General features: G+C 45.0%; 1 protein-coding gene across 1 annotated transcript; it reads right to left on the minus strand.

Moving 5' to 3' along the window:
- Positions 1–94: 94 nt before the first annotated feature.
- On the minus strand, positions 95–20983 carry LOC311131301 (vasculin-like protein 1). Its single transcript, XM_084164199.1, has 11 exons — positions 20737–20983; positions 19263–20389; positions 18787–18901; positions 5975–6101; positions 5523–5797; positions 5260–5338; positions 4976–5175; positions 4064–4207; positions 3655–3902; positions 2213–2315; positions 95–1728 (listed from the first exon to the last, which is right to left on the minus strand). The coding sequence occupies exons 3-11, from the start codon at positions 18844–18846 to the stop codon at positions 1561–1563; spliced, it is 1404 nt and encodes a 467-aa protein (XP_084020325.1). The 5' UTR covers positions 18847–18901; positions 19263–20389; positions 20737–20983; the 3' UTR covers positions 95–1560.
- Between the last annotated feature and the right edge of the window lie 30 nt (positions 20984–21013).

The raw sequence follows: 21013 nt of genomic DNA on the forward strand, positions 1-21013 counted from the left end.
ATTGATTTTACAGGTGTCACTGGATAAATCTAGTACTAAACGAATCACTTGTGGATAATTTTTGATTCTTAGATAGAGAAGCAGACAAATGTTTGGCAAACTGATGCAAAATATTTATTACAATTACATTTTTCCAAGATGCAGTAGTTTATTTCTCATACAGACAGTCCCATTCAGGATACCTTATCTTTAAAAATATGTAAATAATGTTATCAAAATAATCTTACATTTTTCAAAACTCACAATTTGTATTATATATATTTTTACAATCCACCCTGAATATCAAGGCTGCAAGAACAATATGCAAAAAAAAATATATCAATGTGGGATTTACAGCTGTACCAAATTAGAAAATAAAACAAAAACCCAACAAAGAGCCTTAAATCTGTGGTAAAGCCAGCTGAACATTCTACCAGTCAGGAAAATAGCTGCAATTTCAAAATCTGGTAAATGCATAATTTACAAAAGCAGTCCCTTATGTAAGAAAGAAAACCAGGTTGTATCTTAATACAAGTAGGAATATTTGGGGGGCTGTAAGTTTACAGTCTCTATTTTTACATTTTAGTCATTTAGCAGACGCTCTTATCCAGAGCGACTTACAGTTAGTGAGTGCATACATTTTTTCATACTGGCCCCCCGTGGGAAACGAACCCACAACCCTGGCGTTGCAAGCGCCATGCTCTACCAACTGAGCTACAGGGGACTCAACCACAGAACTTGGAATTTTGCACATCTGAAAATGATGGCGGTTGGTGAACTAAGAACAGATAATCAGCTTGAACAGCTACAATGGGATAATTTAGTTTGTCTCCAGAATAAGTTTGGTAAATTGGCATTTCCATTACTTTGAAACTTTGTTTTATTATTCTTTATGCCCTTCCTGGCTACATTCAATCAGTATTGCAATAAAAGTAATGGTGGTCCATGACTGTAAATGACTGTTCTCCTACTGCTTAGGAGAAAATATAATGATGAGCAAACGCATGCCTTACACTGTTCAAATAAGACAAAGACATTACCATTTGTCGGCTTTAAATGGACCAAAACAAAACAAACCTAAATACATCCAGAAGGGTTATTTAGGGGACTGCAATGTCAATATCAACTGCTCACAATGATTGTTTCATCTCAACACAAATGCTACAAATTGTTTAAGCAACAGCAGGTGTCAAAGCCATATTTCAAAAGAATGTATTGATCGATGAAGTCATTTGCAAGTAAAATCATTATTGGTTTGGTTGATGTCATCATGGGTTAGCTTTTTTCATCACAAAATCAAAAGAAAAATGCTGATGGGTTTTGCTTTCAATAATCATTTTAGCTTCTAGTAAAATACCAAACAAACAGGGGTCAAAAGAAAGAAAAAGAAAGGAAAGAAAAAACAGAATGAAAACCAAGCAGAAAGACCCTCAGGCAGGCAGGCAGGCCTCACCTCTGACCTCTCTGTCACCCCAGTGTCTGAATGAACAGTCTCGTGTGAACGAGGAAGTGTAAAACAGACGAGTGCAATGAGCGAGGGAGCGTGACGTGAGGAAGAAGAAGAGGAGGGGTGTCTGCATGTTAGGTGTCTGCGTCGTCTGATGTCTGGCTGCTGCTAGTGCTCTCGGACTCTGAGACCTCTTCTAGTTCAGGCTCAACAGGGTTTCTCCAGGACAGCAGGGGCAGGGGCGCACCCTTGAGAAGAGGCTTCAGGAGAACACCGTTCTGGCCCAGCCCGTTCCTCTTCAGCTAGAACAGACAGCTAGATTAATAACAACACTAACCAGGTTTCCAAACGTTTCATGCAGACCTGACACATAAGAAGTCACGACAGGGCTATTGGAAACAGGAAATGTCGGTCCAAATTCATAAATGTCGACAATTTGTTTGTTCGACATGGTGGGATATGGTGAAATGGAGGTGAAAATGCCTTTATGCGCATATATTGATATAATAGCCATCGTTTTGAAGTAAACTTGGGAGTCACGCCGCAATGATATGTCACATTGTAGGCCTACCACAGTCTATGGCCTTCCACCACGACATGGAAAAGCATGAAAGGTTTATAGGCAGACAAAATAAGTTATGATGAACTTCACATGGTGCTAATTTTTTAATATTTGCTTGAAAATCTGTCGCCAATTGGATGGAAACCTAGCTATAGAGAGAGACCCACGCACAGGCTCACAGTAACACATGTATACACAGATAAATAACTATGTATAGCTTTTACCTTCTCAGTTTTAGCTTGAAATTCTTGGAGCTCGGCATCAGTGATGGGCAAGAAGTTGTCATCATTCTCTGGGTACTCCTGCCAGCCCATAGCTTTGAGCAACCTACCAGAAGAGGAGGAGATCACTGGTTGATATGATGTTTTTATGGTATAATTATTATTTGATACCTGAGAAACTCATCATAACACTGGTCAAACAAGCTTTGAAGTGTCTGTCCTATATCTAGGAGAAAAAAAAAAAAAAAAATGTAATGAAGCTCAGGAAATATTGTTTTTTTTGGACACATATTTAACCCCTTATTTTTGTTGGCACAAAACTACCTCCATACTTCCATTTGTTTGTATGGGTTACCTTCTGACGAGTTCCGTGACTTGTGGGAGTCGTAGAGCAAAACGGAGAACACCATCGTGTTAATGAGTCTCCCCATCCACATTGGGGTCATATTAGTTTGAAGCCCAAACGGTTCGGACGCTACAGACAAAAGTTGGCACATCAGCATTACCGACTTCAGACATGTCCCGTGACACTTGTGGGGGTCGTAGAGCAAAACGGAAACCATTTGGACGCTACATGCGTTTTCGTGAGAACTGATTTTCGGGATGACTCATTGTCTGGCAAACACCGCTGTAGCTCGGCCACCTTCCACTGCAGATGCCTAAGGCCGACATAGGTGGATGCGGTGGATTGAGACGCAGCCCATGCAAAAAACCTGATATCTCTATCTTAAACTAACAGATTTTGATGGGGATTTTGTATTATGTTACTCAGATTCTTAAGTATTAAATCCACTTCAAATAGTGTAGATGAAGGCGAGGAAACAGTTAAAGAAGGATTTTTAAGCCTTTGAGACATGGATTGTGTAGGTGTGCCATTCAGATGGTGAATGGGCAAGGCAAAAGATTTAAGTGCCTTTGAACGGGGTGTGGTAGTAGGTGCCAGGCGCACAAGTTTGAGTGTGTCAAGAACTGCAACGCTGCTGGGTTTTTCATGCTCAACAGTTTCCCGTGTGTATCAAGAATGGTCCACCACCCAAAGGACATCCAGCCAACTTGACACAACTGTGGGAAACATTGGAGTCAACGTGGGCCAGTATCCCTGTGAACGCTTTCGACACCTTGTAGTCCATGCCCCAACGAATTGAGGCTGTTCTGAGGGCAAAAGGGGGTGCAACTCAATATTAGGAAGGTGTCCTTAATGTTTTGTACAGTGTACATGCATATACATAAAGCAACAGCAAAGCCTCCATAGAATTCATTTCATAATAATGTAGGGCTCTCGTTACTTTCACACAAAATAGCTTGGTCGCCCCACCCTGACCCCAGGGGTCAACCGCTCTACAGCGCCCCAACCCAACACACCCCACTCAGCTTCAAGATCTTACTGTTTGAGTCACTGAGGGGTGTGAAGGAAGAGAGGGTATGTACATGTGGGTGCAACTTACCTGTGTTCTGCCTCCAGCGAGCTGGAAAGGTGATCTGTGTCTGAGTCGCTGAGAGTGTGAGGGATCATATTCTCCTGTAAGTCTCCTCTGTTCTCCTTAGGGTCTGAGGGACTGGTAGAGGTGGGCCCATCCCCGTTCCTCTCATCCTTCAGGCCTCGCAGGAACTCACTCTTCCGGTCGGTGCTGCGACGCATCAGCTTCAGACGAGGAAGGGTGACGTCGATGGGAGAGGTGATGCTGGAGGGAGGCTGGGGGGAGAGGGTCATATGAAATAAATTGTAAGTCTTCAGAAATAAATTGTATCATATCAAGGGTGGGTCGGTGGTGGAATGCTAAAGCAGTTTTCAGACTCCCACTCTTGTTGGCTTAAGTAAGTTGCCCTCTGGTCCCTGTCAGAGGTCAGACTCACCTCCTTGGGGGTTCCGTAGGTCGGGGGAGTGACAGGCGTAAGAGGTTTGGTCACAGAGGCAGCAGGACTGGTGAAGGCGGAGTCCCAGCCGGATAAATTAAAACTGCTTTTGGTTTCTCTCCCGCTTGGCTTCCAGGGACCAGCCTGCAAAGGGAAAAAATAAAGTCAAGTAGTGATTCATTATTTTGGCTGAGGATGTGACTAGTGATTATACCCGGTCCTGGTTGAGGAGATGGCAGTAGTGAGGTCCTACCTTGGCTGAGGATGTGACTAGTGATTATACCCTGTCCTGGTTGAAGAGATGGCAGTAGTGAGGTCCTACCTTGGCTGAGGATGTGACTAGTGATTATACCCTGTCCTGGTTGAAGAGATGGCAGTAGTGAGGTCCTACCTTGGCTGGGGATGTGACTAGTGATTATACCCTGTCCTGGTTGAAGAGATGGCAGTAGTGAGGTCCTACCTTGGCTGAGGATGTGACTAGTGATTATACCCTGTCCTGGTTGAAGAGATGGCAGTAGTGAGGTCCTACCTTGGCTGAGGATGTGACTAGTGATTATACCCTGTCCTGGTTGAAGAGATGGCAGTAGTGAGGTCCTACCTTGGCTGAGGATGTGACTAGTGATTATACCCTGTCCTGGTTAAGGAGATGGCAGTAGTGAGGTCCTACCTTGGCTGAGGATGTGACTAGTGATTATACCCGGTCTTGGTTGAAGAGATGGCAGTAGTGAGGTCCTACCTTGGCTGGGGATGTGACTAGTGATTATACCCTGTCCTGGTTGAAGAGATGGCAGTAGTGAGGTCCTACCTTGGCTGAGGATGTGACTAGTGATTATACCCGGTCTTGGTTGAAGAGATGGCAGTAGTGAGGTCCTACCTTGGCTGGGGAGGTGACTATATTTAGGGCTTACCTACCTTGGTTGGGGTGATAGCTGGCTTGGGCACCAGGCTCTTGTAGACACTGGATGAGGAGATAGGGGTTTTGGTGCCGTTGGTTAGGTGGGGTACCGTCGTGTTGGCGAAACCAGCAGAGAAAGCAGCGTTGGGGTCTTCCTTGGAAACCTTCTTGATGACCAACATCTTATTCATGGTCTGCTTGGCACTAGGAGGGTGCTCTGTGGGGGAAGGATCGACCAATCAATCAATCAATCAGGCATGCTCCCCTTCAAAGCCAGTCACTGGCAGAGCTCCGTACTCACCCCAAACTCCTACAGGAGTCCCTACGGCATGAGGCTGGGCCACCGGCTTCCCACTGCTCTCTGATTGGTTGAGTGAGGGCTGAGGAAAAAAGCAAGAACACCCTTAACTTAACAAACGTTGTCTGAAGTAATTTAAACATAGTAATAACCCAGCAGGTCGCTAACAATTTTAAAATTCTCTGCAACAGCCTGATAAACCAAAGCTTTGGAGTTGTTTTAAATTCAAGCAAAGACAATCTAGAGAAAGATGAGAGGGCACCCACAAAATCCTCCTCCACAAACTTCAGCTTGTCCTCATGGCCTCCCTCAACTGGCAGGAAGCCTCCTTTCTGGGGGTGGAAGGTCCCGTTGCGCTGGTGGTGGGGCCCTGGTCGCTTCCTGTCACTCTCCCTATCCCGCACAGGGCGCATGGGGTGGCGCCCATGGTGGGGTCCCTCCTGCCCCCAGAGACCGCTGCCCAGGCCCCCCTGCCCTCCCTTAGCCACGCCTGAGTCCACAGAGTCATGCCGCAGGAGAGAGGGATGGTGCCACCCATCACCTAGCAACCAGAGGAGGGGGAAAGGAAAATCAAGGTTAAGAACTGATTGGACCACATACATCCAACACACACACATACTGGTCAACTCTGCTTTAACATCTGTATATCTGTGGCTAATAAACTTTGATTTGGGTGTTGGGGTCAGGTAGGGTGAGTCCGTGTGTGTATGTGTGCTACCTGCAGGTGCTCTGAGAGGGTTGTTGTTGAAGAAGCCATCCGAGGAGTTATGGCGGCGGCGGCTCACAGCGGGCCGAGAATCACCGCGGGCAAGACTCTCTCCATGCCTCTCAAACGCTGCAAGGGACTGAGAGATACAGAGAGGGAAAGAGAGAGATGTACAGAGAGAGATAGAGAAAGAGACAGACAGAAAGAGAGACAGAGGGGCACATTTATAAGAGCCTCAGTAACCACTCAGAGCAATACCTCACAAGCTATTTCAATATACCAAATAGGGGTGTGAACGTAAACGTTTAAATTAAGTTGGGATCCTTAACGTTAAGAAAAATCCCTAACCGAAAAACAATGTTTTTCTTAATTAAAATCACAGTTCAATTATCACAAAACATATTATTTTCCGTGTTATAACCGATAGGATATAAAGGCCTGGGGAAGTTGTGTAATTAAAATAAAACCACAGAGGAAGAGGCTTTAGGCTACTTGAATTTGCAAGGTATGCAAAACAAGACATTGCGAGATGCAGATTACCAAAACATACAGTGGGGAAAAAAAGTATTTAGTCAGCCACCAATTGTGCAAGTTCTCCCACTTAAAAAGATGAGAGAGGCCTGTAATTTTCATCATAGGTACACGTCAACTATGACAGACAAATTGAGAAAAAAAATCCAGAAAATCACATTGTAGGATTTTTAATGAATTTATTTGCAAATTATGGTGGAAAATAAGTATTTGGTCACCTACAAACAAGCAAGATTTCTGGCTCTCACAGACCTGTAACTTCTTCTTTAAGAGGCTCCTCTGTCCTCCACTCGTTACCTGTATTAATGGCACCTGTTTGAACTTGTTATCAGTATAAAAGACACCTGTCCACAACCTCAAACAGTCACACTCCAAACTCCACTATGGCCAAGACCAAAGAGCTGTCAAAGGACACCAGAAACAAAATTGTAGACCTGCACCAGGCTGGGAAGACTGAATCTGCAATAGGTAAGCAGCTTGGTTTGAAGAAATCAACTGTGGGAGCAATTATTAGGAAATGGAAGACATACAAGACCACTGATAATCTCCCTCGATCTGGGGCTCCACGCAAGATCTCACCCCGTGGGGTCAAAATGATCACAAGAACGGTGAGCAAAAATCCCAGAACCACACGGGGGGACCTAGTGAATGACCTACAGAGAGCTGGGACCAAAGTAACAAAGCCTACCATCAGTAACACACTACGCCGCCAGGGACTCAAATCCTGCAGTGCCAGACGTGTCCCCCTGCTTAAGCCAGTACATGTCCAGGCCCGTCTGAAGTTTGCTAGAGTGCATTTGCATGATCCAGAAGAGGATTGGGAGAATGTCAGATTAAACCAAAATAGAACTTTTTGGTAAAAACTCAACTCGTCGTGTTTGGAGGACAAAGAATGCTGAGTTGCATCCAAAGAACACCATACCTACTGTGAAGCATGGGGGTGGAAACATCATTTTTTCTGCAAAGGGACCAGGACGACTGATCCGTGTAAAGGAAAGAATTAATGGGGCCATGTATCGTGAGATTTTGAGTAGAAACCTCCTTCCATCAGCAAGGGCATTGAAGATTAAACGTGGCTGGGTCTTTCAGCATGACAATGATCCCAAACACACCGCCCGGGCAACGAAGGAGTGGCTTCGTAAGAAGCATTTCAAGGTGCTGGAGTGGCCTAGCCAGTCTCCAGATCTCAACCCCATAGAAAATCTTTGGAGGGAGTTGAAAGTCTGTGTTGCCCAGCGACAGCCCCAAAACATCACTGCTCTAGAGGAGATCTGCATGGAGGAATGGGCCAAAATACCAGCAAGACTTACAGAAAACGTTTGACCTGTGTCATTGCCAACAAAGGGTATATAACAAAGTATTGAGAAACTTTTGTTATTGACCAAATACTTATTTTCCACCATAATTTGCAAATAAATTCATAAAAAATCCTACAATGTGATTTTCTGGATCTTTTTTTCTCATTTTGTCTGTCATAGTTGATGTGTACCTATGATAAATTACAGGCCTCTCTCATCTTTTTAAGTGGGAGAACTTGCACAATTGGTGGCTGACTAAATACTTTTTTTCCCCACTGTATGAGCAGGCTTCTGCCTCTCTCTCCCTCACGCTGGCCTGCCTGCTCTGTCTCTTCACTAATGATGCAAGTGTGTGTTCAGTCTTCGGTCTGTTGCGTGTAGAATATCCTAGCCTATTCATGGAACCGATGTCTTCGGGCCAGTCTTGCGAGCCTACTTTTCGTTTTACCCTCATATTAAATTACAGTAGCCTGTATCGATAATGTTTTTCAGACATAATGGAATGTGTCCCCTTGAAAGCGACTCAGGCTACGGCATGTTTGTTAGTCTGTCTATTAGGGTAGACTACACTACATTTTTTAAAATGACGACACGAAACCTTATCTGGTGATATGAACAGACATTTTCACTTGTGTGTAATGAAGGTTTGCCGCTTCTGAAACCTGACAAAAATCCATCACTAGGCAACCAGAAGTGTCAATCAAATAATCTCGAGCTGCTGCAAGCAGGCCACTCTCTCCTAGAAAAGTACTTTAAAGTTTGTTAAATACCGTGACTTACCAAGACAATTTGTAGAAATAAAACACATCTAGCTACCTTCCAATTAAAAAATATATATACAAAAACAACATAGCTGCACATCAATCAGCAACGTGTATTGTTGTCAGGGAAAAAATACATTACATTTTACCCCGGAGCAGAATTCTACTGTCTGAAAAGGTACAGACCTGATGCGTAACTTTATTTGATTTGTCTGAAAAGTTAACAATTGTCGCTATCGACATGTTACTGTAGATGCGTTCTATGTCTGTTTAGGGTTACGGTAGACATACACCACATGGCCAAAAGTATGTGGACACCGGCCCGTCAAACATTTCATTCCAAAATCATGGGCATTAAAATGGTCCCTCCTTTGCTGCTATAACAGCCTCCACTCTTCTGGGAAGGCTTTCCACTAGATGTTGGAACACTGCTGTGGGTACTTGCTTACATTCATCCACAAGAGCATTAGTGAGGTCGGGCACTGATGTTGGGCGATTAGGCCTGGCACGCAGTCGGTGTTCCAATTCATCCCAATGGTGTTTGATGGGGTTGAGGTCAGGGCTCTGTGCAGGCCAGTCAAGTTCTTCCACACCGATCGACAAACCATTTCTATATGGACCTTCTGCTGAAACAGAAAGGGCCTTCCCCAAACTGTTGCCACAAAGTTGGAAGCATAGAATCGTCTAGAATGTCATTGTATGCTGTAGCGTTAAGATTCTCCTTCACTGGAACTAAGGGGCCTAGCCCTAACCATGAAAAACAGCTCCAGACCATTATTCCTCCTCCACCAAACTTTACAGTTGGCACTATGCATTTGGGAAGGTAGCGTTCTCCTGGCATCTGCCAAACCCAGATTCGTCCGTCGGACTGCCAGATGGTGAAGTGTGATTCATCACTCCAGAGAACGCGTTTCCACTGCTCTAGAGTCCAATGTTGGCGAGCTTTACACCACTCCAGCTGACGCTTAGCATTGCGCATGGTGAAATTAGGCTTGTGTGCTGCTGCATGGCAACGTAAACCCATTTCATTAATTATTATTCTTCAGTGGGGTTTATCGGCGGTTGGCATCCAACGTTATGGTGCATTACCGCCACCTACTGGAGTGTAGGCCAGAGACAGGGAGAAAGTAAATCCTACCTGCCTGCCCCGGTGCTCTTAAAAAAGATAACAAAATATTTGAGACTATATCTAATGACGTTCTACTCAATATACTCTTTAAACTAATTTATTGTATCCCCTTCTCCCTCATACTAGATCTCATCCTCTCTCTTTCCCTCTGATACTGCCCACACTGTAGCAATACATGCTCCACGGTCTCTGTTCCCGGGCAATAATCACACTTTCCTGTTGGACGCTTTCCTATCACGTTTAATGTCTTATTCAACTGGCTGTGTCCCACCCTTAATCTTGTAAAAATAGCCTCCTCTCTTCTGTTGCTTCCTGCCGACCTACCCTCGCCGACTTTCCTCTGTACTTGAAATAAATGCCTGCCCTTAGTATCTCTATTCCACTGCTCCTGCCATCTCTGCACCCTCACTGTCCATATCAGGCTTTTTGCCTCTGCCTTGCTCATTGAAACTACAACATCAACATCCCCACTACTAAGTGCTTGTTTAGCCAGTACATCAACTGCCTCGTTCCCCTCCACCCCCACATGGGCTGGGACCCAAGTAAATCTTATCTGTATACCCATCTGTTTAATCCTGCCATGGGTTTGTAGCACCTCATAAAACAGGTCTTGTCTGCTATGTGAGCTTAAGGACTAGAGACTCATTAACACTGCACATGAATCAGAGCAAATAACTACTCTGTCTGGCTTGACTTCCTCCACCCACTGCAAGGCCAACAGTATGGCCATCAGCTCCGCCGTAGATACAGCCAGATGTAATTTCCTGACTTCCACCCCACATTCCTGCACTGCAAATGCTGACCCAGTACGTCCTGTCCTTAGATCTTTTGAACCATCTGTGTAAATGGCCACAAAATCCTGATACACAGTATCCAGACGTCTCTTAAAGAAATCAGATGGATCAACCCCCTCCCTATCTTTCTGTAGTCTCTCCAACACTTCTAGATCAACTACTGGAGGCGGGAGTAGCCATGGTGGATTTACAGGAATAACTACCGTTGGACTAAACTCCCTTCCATACAGCCCCATCTCCTTTGCCTGGGTATTACCCACCCACCCAAAGCTCGTGTTCTGTCTTCGCTCATGTTCCCAGCATGCCTGTAAAATCCCTTTCGCAGGATGAGACACCCCATGTCCCTGTAGGTTGACCCAATAATTCATTGCCAGCTGCTGTCTCCTAATCTGCAATGGCATATCCCCCATCTCCACCTGTAATGCAGCCACTGGGGACGTCCGAAACGCCCCACTACATATTCTGAGTCCTTGCCCCTGTATGACATCTAGCCTTTGCAATGCGGTCCGGGCTGCCGAACCATACACTATACTGCCATAGTCTATTACAGATCGGATCAATGCAGCATTCATGGTCCTCCATGAGGAATGCCCAGCCCCCCACTCCTTCCCGTCAGACAGCGCATCTCATTTAGCATCTTCTTACACTTTCCCACCCCTCTCTCAATGTGTTCTGCCCAGATCAGTCTACTGTCAAAGTATACCCCAAGGAACCTGAAGGCCCCCACCCTCTCCAAGTTTCTCCCATATAACCTCAAGCATACCTCATCCCCCACCTTCCTCCTGCTTTATCTTGGCCAGGTCGCAGTTGTAAATGAGAACTTGTTCTCAACTGGCTTACCTGGTTAAATAAAGGTGAAATAAAATAAAATAAAAATAAAAAAAGAACACTGTCTGAGTTCTCTACAGAGAACCTGAATCCCCACATTAATGCCCACCGCTCTACCTCATCAACTGCTTCCTGTACCTTCCTGACTATGTATGGCACATTTCTTCCCCTCTTCCATAAGGCCCCATCATCTGCAAATAACGACCTGCCAATATCCGGCTGTACCTGAGAGTAAACATCATTGATCATGATTGAGAACAACAGAGGACTAATCATGCTCCCCTGTGGTGTACTGTTACCCACCAGGTATCTGCCTGATAGAGACTTCCCCACCCTCACCTGGATAGACCTTCCAAACAGGAAATCCTTAATCCAGTTTTACGTTCTTCCACCAACATAATATCAAGCTTGATTAACAATCCCTCCTTCCACATCATATCATACGCCTTCTCCACATCAAAAAAGACAGCTACAACAGTCTCCTTGCTCACCTGAGCCTTCCTGAACTGCTTCTAAGCAGAGCACTGGGTCCATAGTTCCCCTACCCTTCCTGAACCCACTCTGATGTGGCGATACTAGCCCTCTGCTCTCCAGGAAGTAAATTAGCCTCTCCGTAATCATACGTTCCATAATCTTACATACATGTGATGTTAAAGCTATTGGCCGATAGCTTGTTGGCCTCGTTGGGTCCTTCCCGGGCTTCCGGATTGGTACCACTACTGCCTCCTTCCAACTGCCTGGTAGTTTCCCCTCCTCCCACACTCTGTTGTACAACGCCAATACCTTATCCAGTGCCTCATCACTAAGATGGGCCAACATAACATAGCACACCTCATCTTTCCCAGGTGAAGTTAACCCAGCCTTTCCTATTGCTCTTTTCACCTCTGCCATGGTAAATGGTGCATTCAACGCATCATTTACATCCTCCCTCCTATCCAGCACTCCAGGATGCTCGTCTCTCGTGCTCTCTCTCCCCCTCTGCCAAATTTGCCGAGCTATGCACTTGGACAAACACTTTGGCCATCATCTCTGCCTTCTCCTCATCTGCTACTACCACATCCTCCCCACTCATCAACACTGGATAATCCCACTCCCTTCTGACCCCACTCATCCTCTTAATCATCCCCCACACTTGTCGCCCTTCCAATGGTGTCACAGAACCGATGCCAACATGACCTCTTTGCCTGACGGATAGTTCTCCTCACCAGGGCCTGGGCCTGCTTATACGGAATCAGATGTTGGAAGTTATGCGTCCTTTTCTGTACTCTAAATGCCCTGTTCCTACTCCTCACCATTGTCCCACACTCCTCCGTCCACCATGGGACTGCTTTCCTCCTCCTCCCTGAACTCTTAGGTATAGCCTCAGTAGCTGCCCCCACTAACGCTGTTCTCACCCAGTTATTCATACTATCCACATCCCCTCTCATATCCACCCGAGCCATCATCTGCTCACTGAGCTCCTGAAACTGATCCCACTTTGCCCTTCCAAACACCCACCTGCCTACTCCATCCACTAACACCTCCTCCTCCCTCCAGCCTGCTGTACATACTATGGGGTAATGATCACTCCCTACTGTCAAATCCCATACCTCCCACTCACATATTCCTGCCATCGCACTAGATACCAGAGTGAGGTCCAAGGCAGACTCTTTCCCTGTGGCTACATCAATCTTGGTCCCTCGGCCATCATTCAGGCACACCAGATCTTTCATTTCTACCAGATTTTCCATCACTTGGCCATTTCCATCCATCCGTTTCCCCCACAAAGTGTGTTGTGGGCATTAAATTCCCCACACCACATTACTTCTTTCCCCATTTCATGAAGCTCCCAACAAACAGTTATTATAATGACGTTGCTTCCCGAGGCAGTTTGGGACTCGGTAGTGAGTGTTGCAACCGAGAACAGCTGGGCGGTACCATTCTGTGAGCTTGTGTGGCCTACCATTTCGCGGCTGAGCCGTTGTTGCGTCTAGACGTTTCCACTTCAAAATAACAGCACTTACAGTTGACCGGGGCAGCTCTAGCAGGGCATACATTTGGTTAACTGACTTGTTGGAAAGGTGGCATCCTATGACGGTGCCATGTTGAAAGTCACTGAGCTCTTCAGTAAGGCCATTCTACTGCCAATGTTTGTCTATGGAGATTGCATGGCAGTGTGCTCGATTTTATACACTTGTCAGCAACGTGTTGCTGAAATGGCCGAATCCACTAATTTGAAGGTGTGTCCACATACTTTTGGATATATAGTGTAACTTCATTGCCGGCCCTAGGGGTCATATATACACTCCCCAAAACACTTAAACAACACAATGTAACTCCAAGTCAATCACACTTCTGTGAAATCAAACTGTCCACTTAGGAAGCAACACTGATTGACAATAAATGTCACATGCTGTTGTGCAAATGGAATAGACAACAGGTGGAAATTATAGGCAATTAGCAAGACACCCCCAATAAAGGACTGGTTTTGCAGGTGGTGACAACAGACCACTTCTCAGTTCCTATGCTTCCTGGCTGATGTTTTGGTCACTTTTGAATGCTGGCGGTGCTTTCACTCTAGTGGTAGCATGAGACGGAGTCTACAACCCACACAAGTGGCTCAGGTAGTGCAGCTCATCCAGGATGGCACATCAATGCGAGCTGTGGCAAGAAGGTTTGCTGTGTCTGTCAGCGTAGTGTCCAGAGCATGGAGGCGCTACCAGGAGACAGGCCAGTACATCAGGAGACGTGGAGGAGGCCGTAGGAGGGCAACAACCCAGCAGCAGGACTGCTACCTCCGCCTTTGTGCAAGGAGGAGCACTGCCAGAGCCCTGCAAAATGACCTCCAGCAGGCCACAAATGTGCATGTGTCTGCTCAAACGGTCAGAAACAGACTCCATGAGGGTGGTATGAGGGCCCGACGTCCACAGGTGGGGGTTGTGCTTACAGCCCAACACCGTGCAGGACGTTTGGCATTTGCCAGAGAACATCAAGATTGGCAAATTCGCCACTGGCGCCCTGTGCTCTTCACAGATGAATGCAGGTTCACACTGAGCACATGTGACAGACGTGACAGAGTCTGGAGACGCCGTGGAGATCGTTCTGCTCCCTGCAACATCCTCCAGCATGACCGGTTTGGCGGTGGGTCAGTCATGGTGTGGGGTGGAATTTCTTTGGGGGGGCCGCACAGCCCTCCATGTGCTCGCCAGAGGTAGCCTGACTGCCATTAGGTACCGAGATGAGATCCTCAGACCCCTTGTGAGACCATATGCTGGTACGGTTAGCCCTGGGTTCCTCCTAATGCAAGACAATGCTAGACCTCATGTGGCTGGAGTGTGTCAGCAGTTCCTGCAAGAGGAAGGCATTGATGCTATGGACCGCCCGTTCCCCAGACCTGAATCCAATTGAGCACATCTGGGACATCATGTCTCGCTCCATCCACCAACGCCACGTTGCACCACAGACTGTCCAGGAGTTGGCAGATGCTTTAGTCCAGGTCTGGGAGGAGATCCCTCAGGAGACCATCCGCCACCTCATCAGGAGCATGCCCAGGCGTTGTAGGGAGGTCATACAGGCACGTGGAGGCCACACACACTACTGAGCCTCATTTTGACTTGTTTTAAGGACATTACATCAAAGTTGGATCAGCCTGTAGTGTGGTTTTCCACTTTAATTTTGAGGCTGACTCCAAATCCAGACCTCCATGGGTTGATACATTTGATTTCCATTGATCATTTTTGTGTGATTTTGTTGTCAGCACATTCAACTATGTAAAGAAAAAAGTATTTAATAAGATTATTTCATTCATTAAGATCTAGGATGTGTTATTTTAGTGTTCCCTTTATTTTTTTGAGCAGTGTACGTAATACGACCATTATTCTGCATTTTAAATTGACGTGGAATTTTTTCTTATCGTTTTAACGGAACACCAATAAAAGAAAATGGCAGTTTAAACGTTAAGCAAAATTGTCCATTTGTCACATCCCTAATACCAAAATCAACATACTACATGGCACCATGACGACACAACCAACAACACCAAATGACCAAACCAAATGCCACTGAAATCTGATAAAATCCTGCCCTGACATACAGTATTAATGCACTGGATGGCCCACCCCCAGCTGCACTAAGACATCAAATTCTTTAAACTTCTTAAATCTCCAAAAAATAAACAACTGTCTACACTGTCATCCATATTACTTTGAACCATGATTTGAACAGCTACAGCATTCCGACAAGTGCTACTAGAAAGAAGTGATACAACTGGAAAGTAGTGATAAAGACTATAGTGTATCCTCCTCTACATGTCTCCCGAGTGGCGCAGTGGTCTAAGGCACTGCATCGCAGTGTTAGCTGTGCCACTAGAGATCCTGGTTCGAATCCAGGCTCTGCCGCGACCGGGAGACCCATGGGGTGGCGCGCAATTGGCCCAGCATCTGCCACGGTAGGGGAGGGAATGGCCGGCAGGGATGTAGCTCAGTTTCGATTCCCATAGGGGGTAGGAAAAAAATAATGTATGCATTCACTAACTGTAGTCGCTCTGGATAAGAGCGTCTGCTAAATGACTAAAATGAAAATGTAACAGAGACAGGCAGCCATGACTACCTGGGTCATTCAAGACCACAACATATCTTTGGTGTCAAAGTTCAACCAGGCACAGCAGGGCAAACAAAGCTTGGTCTGTAGTAGGAATTATAGGATGCCTGTCCTGTCCTAACCCCCAGCAGCGGCCTAGGGCGAGCCGGCCCTGTAAGAGAGACCTAGAGAGGTTCTGGAACATTTCCCGAGCTAAACAGACCAAGACGAACATCCAACAACACATATACCTTACATAATTCGGCCCAAAAACAATGAACATTTATCTCACCCAGTGGCATATGGGCTATTTAGGTGAGCGCTGAGGCTGCCCCGTGTAGTACCCAGGGTGCTGTTGGAGAGACGCACCGCTGAGGCACTCCACCAACGTTTCGTCAAAAAATAATCTAACATACAGTGCCTTCAGAAAGTATTCACACACCTTGACTTTTTCCACATTTTGTTGTGTTACAAATTGGGAATAAAATTGATTTAATTGTAATTTTTTGTCAACAATCTACACAAAATACTCTAATGTCAAAGTGGTAGAAAGATTCTAACATTTGTATAACATTTATGAAAAATAAAACACTATACCTTGATTAGATAAGTATTCAACCACCTGAGTCAATACATGTTAGAATCACCTTTGGCAGCGATTACAGCTGTGAGTCTTTCTGGGTAAGTCTCTAAGAGATTTTCATATCTGGATTGTACAATATTTGAAATGGTGAAATGGTGAAATCCCTGAGCAGTTTCCTTCCTCTCCGGCAACTGAATTAGGAAGTGACTGGTTGTATTGACACACCATCCAAAATGTAATTAATAACTTCACCATGCTCAAAGGGATATTCAATGTCAGCTGTTTTTTTAAAATCTACCAATACGTGCCCTTTGTAAGGCAGTGGACAACCTATGATTGAATCTGTGTGAAATTCCCTGCTCGACTGAGGCACCTTACAGATAATTGTATGTGTGGGGTACAGAGATGAGGTAGCCTTTCAAAAATCATGTTAAACACTTATTACACACAGAGTGAGTCCATGCAACTTATTACGTGACTTGTCAAGCAAATTATTACTTCTGAACTTATTTAGGCTTGCCATAACAAGTGGTGGTCCTCTGTAGCTCAATTGGTAGAGCATGGCGCTTGTAACGCCAGGGTAGTGGGTTCGATCCCTGGGACCACCCATACGTAAAAATGTATGCGCACATGACTGTAAGTCGCTTTGGATAAAAGCGTCTGCTAAATGGCATATTATTATTATTTATAACAAAGGGGTTGAATACTTATTGACTCAAGACGTTTCAGTGTTTCCTTTTTTATGCATTTGTCAACATTTCGAAAAACATAATTCCACTTTGACATTATGGGGTATTGTGTGTAGGCCAGTTACCAAAAATCTCAATTTAATACATTTTTAATTCAGGTTGTAACACAACAGACTGTGGAAAAAGTCAAGGGGTTTGAATACTTTCTGAAGGCATTGTAAATGATGTAGCCTATAGCCTACGGTAGAAAGAGTGGTGTTTTCTGTAGCCTACAGGCTGGAGATCAACTTTATGACAATGTAATGAGACACTTTTTACATCATGCACCTTTTTCCCATCAAATAGCCTAACCCACAGGTGTCAAACTCATTCCACGGAGGGCAGAGTGTCTGTGGGTTTTCGCTCCTCCCTCGTACTTGATTGATGAATTAAGTTTGACACCCCTGGCCTAACCTAAATGGCGTTCAATCAATTAAAATGTTGAATATGACATGTTAACAAACAATACAGTATATCCTAAAAACAGGACAGGTCAAAGTAAAATGGACAATATCTGGAATGGAAAATCAGGCTACTCACAACTGCTGTCTAGGAGTTTCACCCAGTGGGCTAAATTGTCATGATAATCAGTGATTTCAAGTTTGTATTCGTACATTTTTGACGAGCTGCATCACAGCGAAAAAGAAAAGACTTCTGCATTTCCGCTGGATAAACACATGGATTCTCATTGCAAATAGGCTCAAGATAACTCCTGATAAAGGTTGAAAAGTGATATTCCAAGTATAAATACTGTAAAGTACACATACTAATGCCGGGTGTACAACACACAACTTTCAAAATCCTAACATCGCCGAGCCGCTCACATTAAACGACTGTCTTTCCTGTTGTTTGTTGTCTTGCCAACTTAGTGGTGCGCTCACTAAACGATGTGGCACAGACGGGGGTCACACACTACAAGATTCTTCACTTGGTCGTGAGGATTCTCCATACCACGCTGTCCCGTGATGATGTGAATAGATTGTTAACGCAGCCTCATTCCCGCTTGCCATACAGAGTTGAAATATCTAGCCAACATTTTGAATTAAATAACATTGCTTGTGAACTTCAGAGTTGACATGATTTGACACTGACTTTGGTTAAAGTGACTTTGGCAAGTACAAACGCAAGTAGTCATCGCTCCAGCTCAAGTCTACACATTCTGGGTGATTCAAAACAACGTCATCTCACTGGCGAGCTCTCATTGGCTATTGCTGATCACTGTTCTCAAAACTTGTCATTGCACATGTTACACTACAAGAGCATTGCAGGTTTTGTGCCGATAAAATCAAACGTTTGAAAATATTGGGACGTCTGGGACTGCTCAAAGACGGGATCGGTAGCACTCAGATTGCGTCTCTGACCAGCTCACACACCATGAGAGGGCAACGACAGGGGGATTTTGTCTCCAATCTCAAAAACTTGTCTGGGACAGCTAAATCGTGTAGTGTACACCTGGCTTAAAGGGTGTAAAAAAAAAAAACTTTTTCAGCAAAATAGTGTTTTTTAGACAACTGCAAACTTCAAGGTTTTGATGGGAAGTCGTGATGTCATCAGCCTTCCCCCTTGCTTGAGGAGCAACATACTAGGACAGCCAGTACCGGTCTTGCTCACTTACCTTGGCGGGCTGGGGAGTGGAGAAGTTAAGCCAGGCTGGAACAAAGTCATGCTGCGCCATTTAGGTCCAGTGTCTCCCGTCAGTAGAGCGTGGCATCAAACCTCATGGCCAAGATCTGGAGAGGCAAGGAAAGAGGGATATCACTGCCAGACCTCCAATAACAGACATCAGACAGAAATGAGTGTGAATCGGTATTACTTCAGAGGAGTTGGTGTTTCATGCAAGATAATCTCAGGCTGCTTATGCCAGACAATTTATGGTAGTCTTTATCCATCTTTACCCAAATAATGAAAATGAATGATTTGAATGAATTAGGATTTACATCGATCATCATTGCAGTTTCTTTGAGTGTGTGCAAATGTAAACTCTGCCAAATCACTTGGTAGTTAGTGTCATTTCACTTCAGTATAAAGAGAGGACACTGATTGTACCCACTGACAGCTTGACCAGAATGACATAACAAATCACCTTCTTACCCAGAGTAGTCAGCTCTGTAGTCCAGTGGCCCTTCTCTCTGTCAGTGTGGTATGTGTTCCGCTTGGTACCGCTGGCCCAGCCCTGGTGTGTTAAGCTGAGGCAGACCAGGAGGGAGGACCACTCTTCAGCCTGAGAGAGACAGAGCCCCTGGCAGAGAGAAACTCCAGTTTCCAGGGTGAGGCGATGAGTGAAGAAGGGTGGTAAGGAGACTGGCACAGTTATTGGTACTGCAGGTCTTGGCCGGTGTCAAGATGATTCGATTGAATCAGTCAGACATGAATGAAAAGCACGCATATGTAGTAGGGATCTGTGTCTGTGTGAGTCAGTGAGGAAAGTCAACTCAACTGTTCTATGTTCTCAAAAGGTGTATGGAAGCAGCACTTTGTGCCGGCCGGGCCCTGACACTGATTCCTCCTCACCAACACATCCTGTCTCCAGAAGTGGACACTCTCTGAAAAATGAAAATCTACCTCACAGTGCTGCTTCAAGGAGAAAACAGCGAAAAGCCTGTGTTCACCTCATCCACACAGCCTGAGGGCTACGACAGAGAGAAACGGGGGGTCACGGTTCAGTCACATAACAAAACCCAAGGGGGCCTATAGCTATGATGTGACTAGCATTGTGTTAGTTAGTAGTATCAATCAACACACACTAAATCCTGACTCTTCTGGGAAGGGGTGTGAGAAGGAGCCTGACATTCTCATTAACTCGCTATTGTAGAGGTTGTATCACTAGAGAATGTACTGGAGATTTGGTTCTGTGCACACTTGCATTTATCTTACCCTCAGACACGCAAAACCTAGGCTGTTGTGTTGGTCAGATACACCATTCATTCAAAGCACATACTCATGTAAACTGACTCACTTCTTAGCTGTAAAATTATACTCGAGTCATACAGAGGCAACTCTCCTTAATAAAAGGTCACTCATATAATTTTCAAAGTATATCTAACAACTGTCTGCCTTTTACTAGATTGTACAATCCTGACTTTGCTGTAGCATCTGGCAGAAGAGATTGTTGCTGAAGTTGTGTTGTAAGGCTTGGCATTTAACAAAACGAAGTGTTCTTCTTTACTTCTCAGCCGTCTTTTCAAATTACTTCTTCACACCTTTGCAGCAGATCAACACTGTTAAGAAACAACATTTAGGCAAGAGAATGGCAATGGGCAGTTAAGAGTTATGTAATATAGCTAGCAGCTAGCAAACTAGTTAGCAGGCTCGGTTGTAAACAAGCATTACGTACAAGCTAACGTTACTGCTAGTAGGCCATTGAATGAGTGAGACTCGCCAACAACGAACGATTACGCATGGTGCAACTTTCAATAGTATTATATTAGCTAGCTACATAAAATACAATACATGCATTACTTGACGTGATGACAAATGAAACTCAAAAAGTGTAACTGTCAACGGCCATAGATGATAAATGGAGCTAGCAGCAGACGAAATCAACGGTGTCAAAATGGCCACCTACCTAGTATAGAGATCAATGGCTCGAGCCTCACACATACCACTGTGATCGCTTGTCTCTGTCAGCTAATATCCGATATATACGTGTAAACGGAACATGCCTGTCTTGTAATTGCAAAAATATAATTTGAGGTATCGTAGTTAGTACATTTGGGTTGTGAGATCCCGCTTTATCAGACTTTCGTTTGGACTAGATAACAGTAGCTATCCTAGCTTGCTACTTGTTCCTGTTTGTCCTAGACATACTAATCGATGGAAGAGCACATGTCCGCGCGTTATAA

This window comes from Coregonus lavaretus (genome assembly GCF_964263955.1).
Source record: "Coregonus lavaretus genome assembly, chromosome: 6".
Lineage (NCBI taxonomy): Eukaryota > Metazoa > Chordata > Actinopteri > Salmoniformes > Salmonidae > Coregonus > Coregonus lavaretus.

Bases quoted from the DNA above. Each gene is read 5' to 3' on its own strand.
- LOC311131301 (XM_084164199.1), bottom strand. From the start codon at position 18,846: ATGGCGCAGCATGACTTTGTTCCAGCCTGGCTTAACTTCTCCACTCCC. The intron at 5,176-5,259 runs GTGAGTACGGAG...CTTCCCCCACAG, and splicing joins GACTCCTGTAGGAGTTTGGG to AGCACCCTCCTAGTGCCAAG. The intron at 2,316-3,654 runs GTAAGTTGCACC...CTCTTCTGGTAG, and splicing joins TCGCTGGAGGCAGAACACAG to GTTGCTCAAAGCTATGGGCT.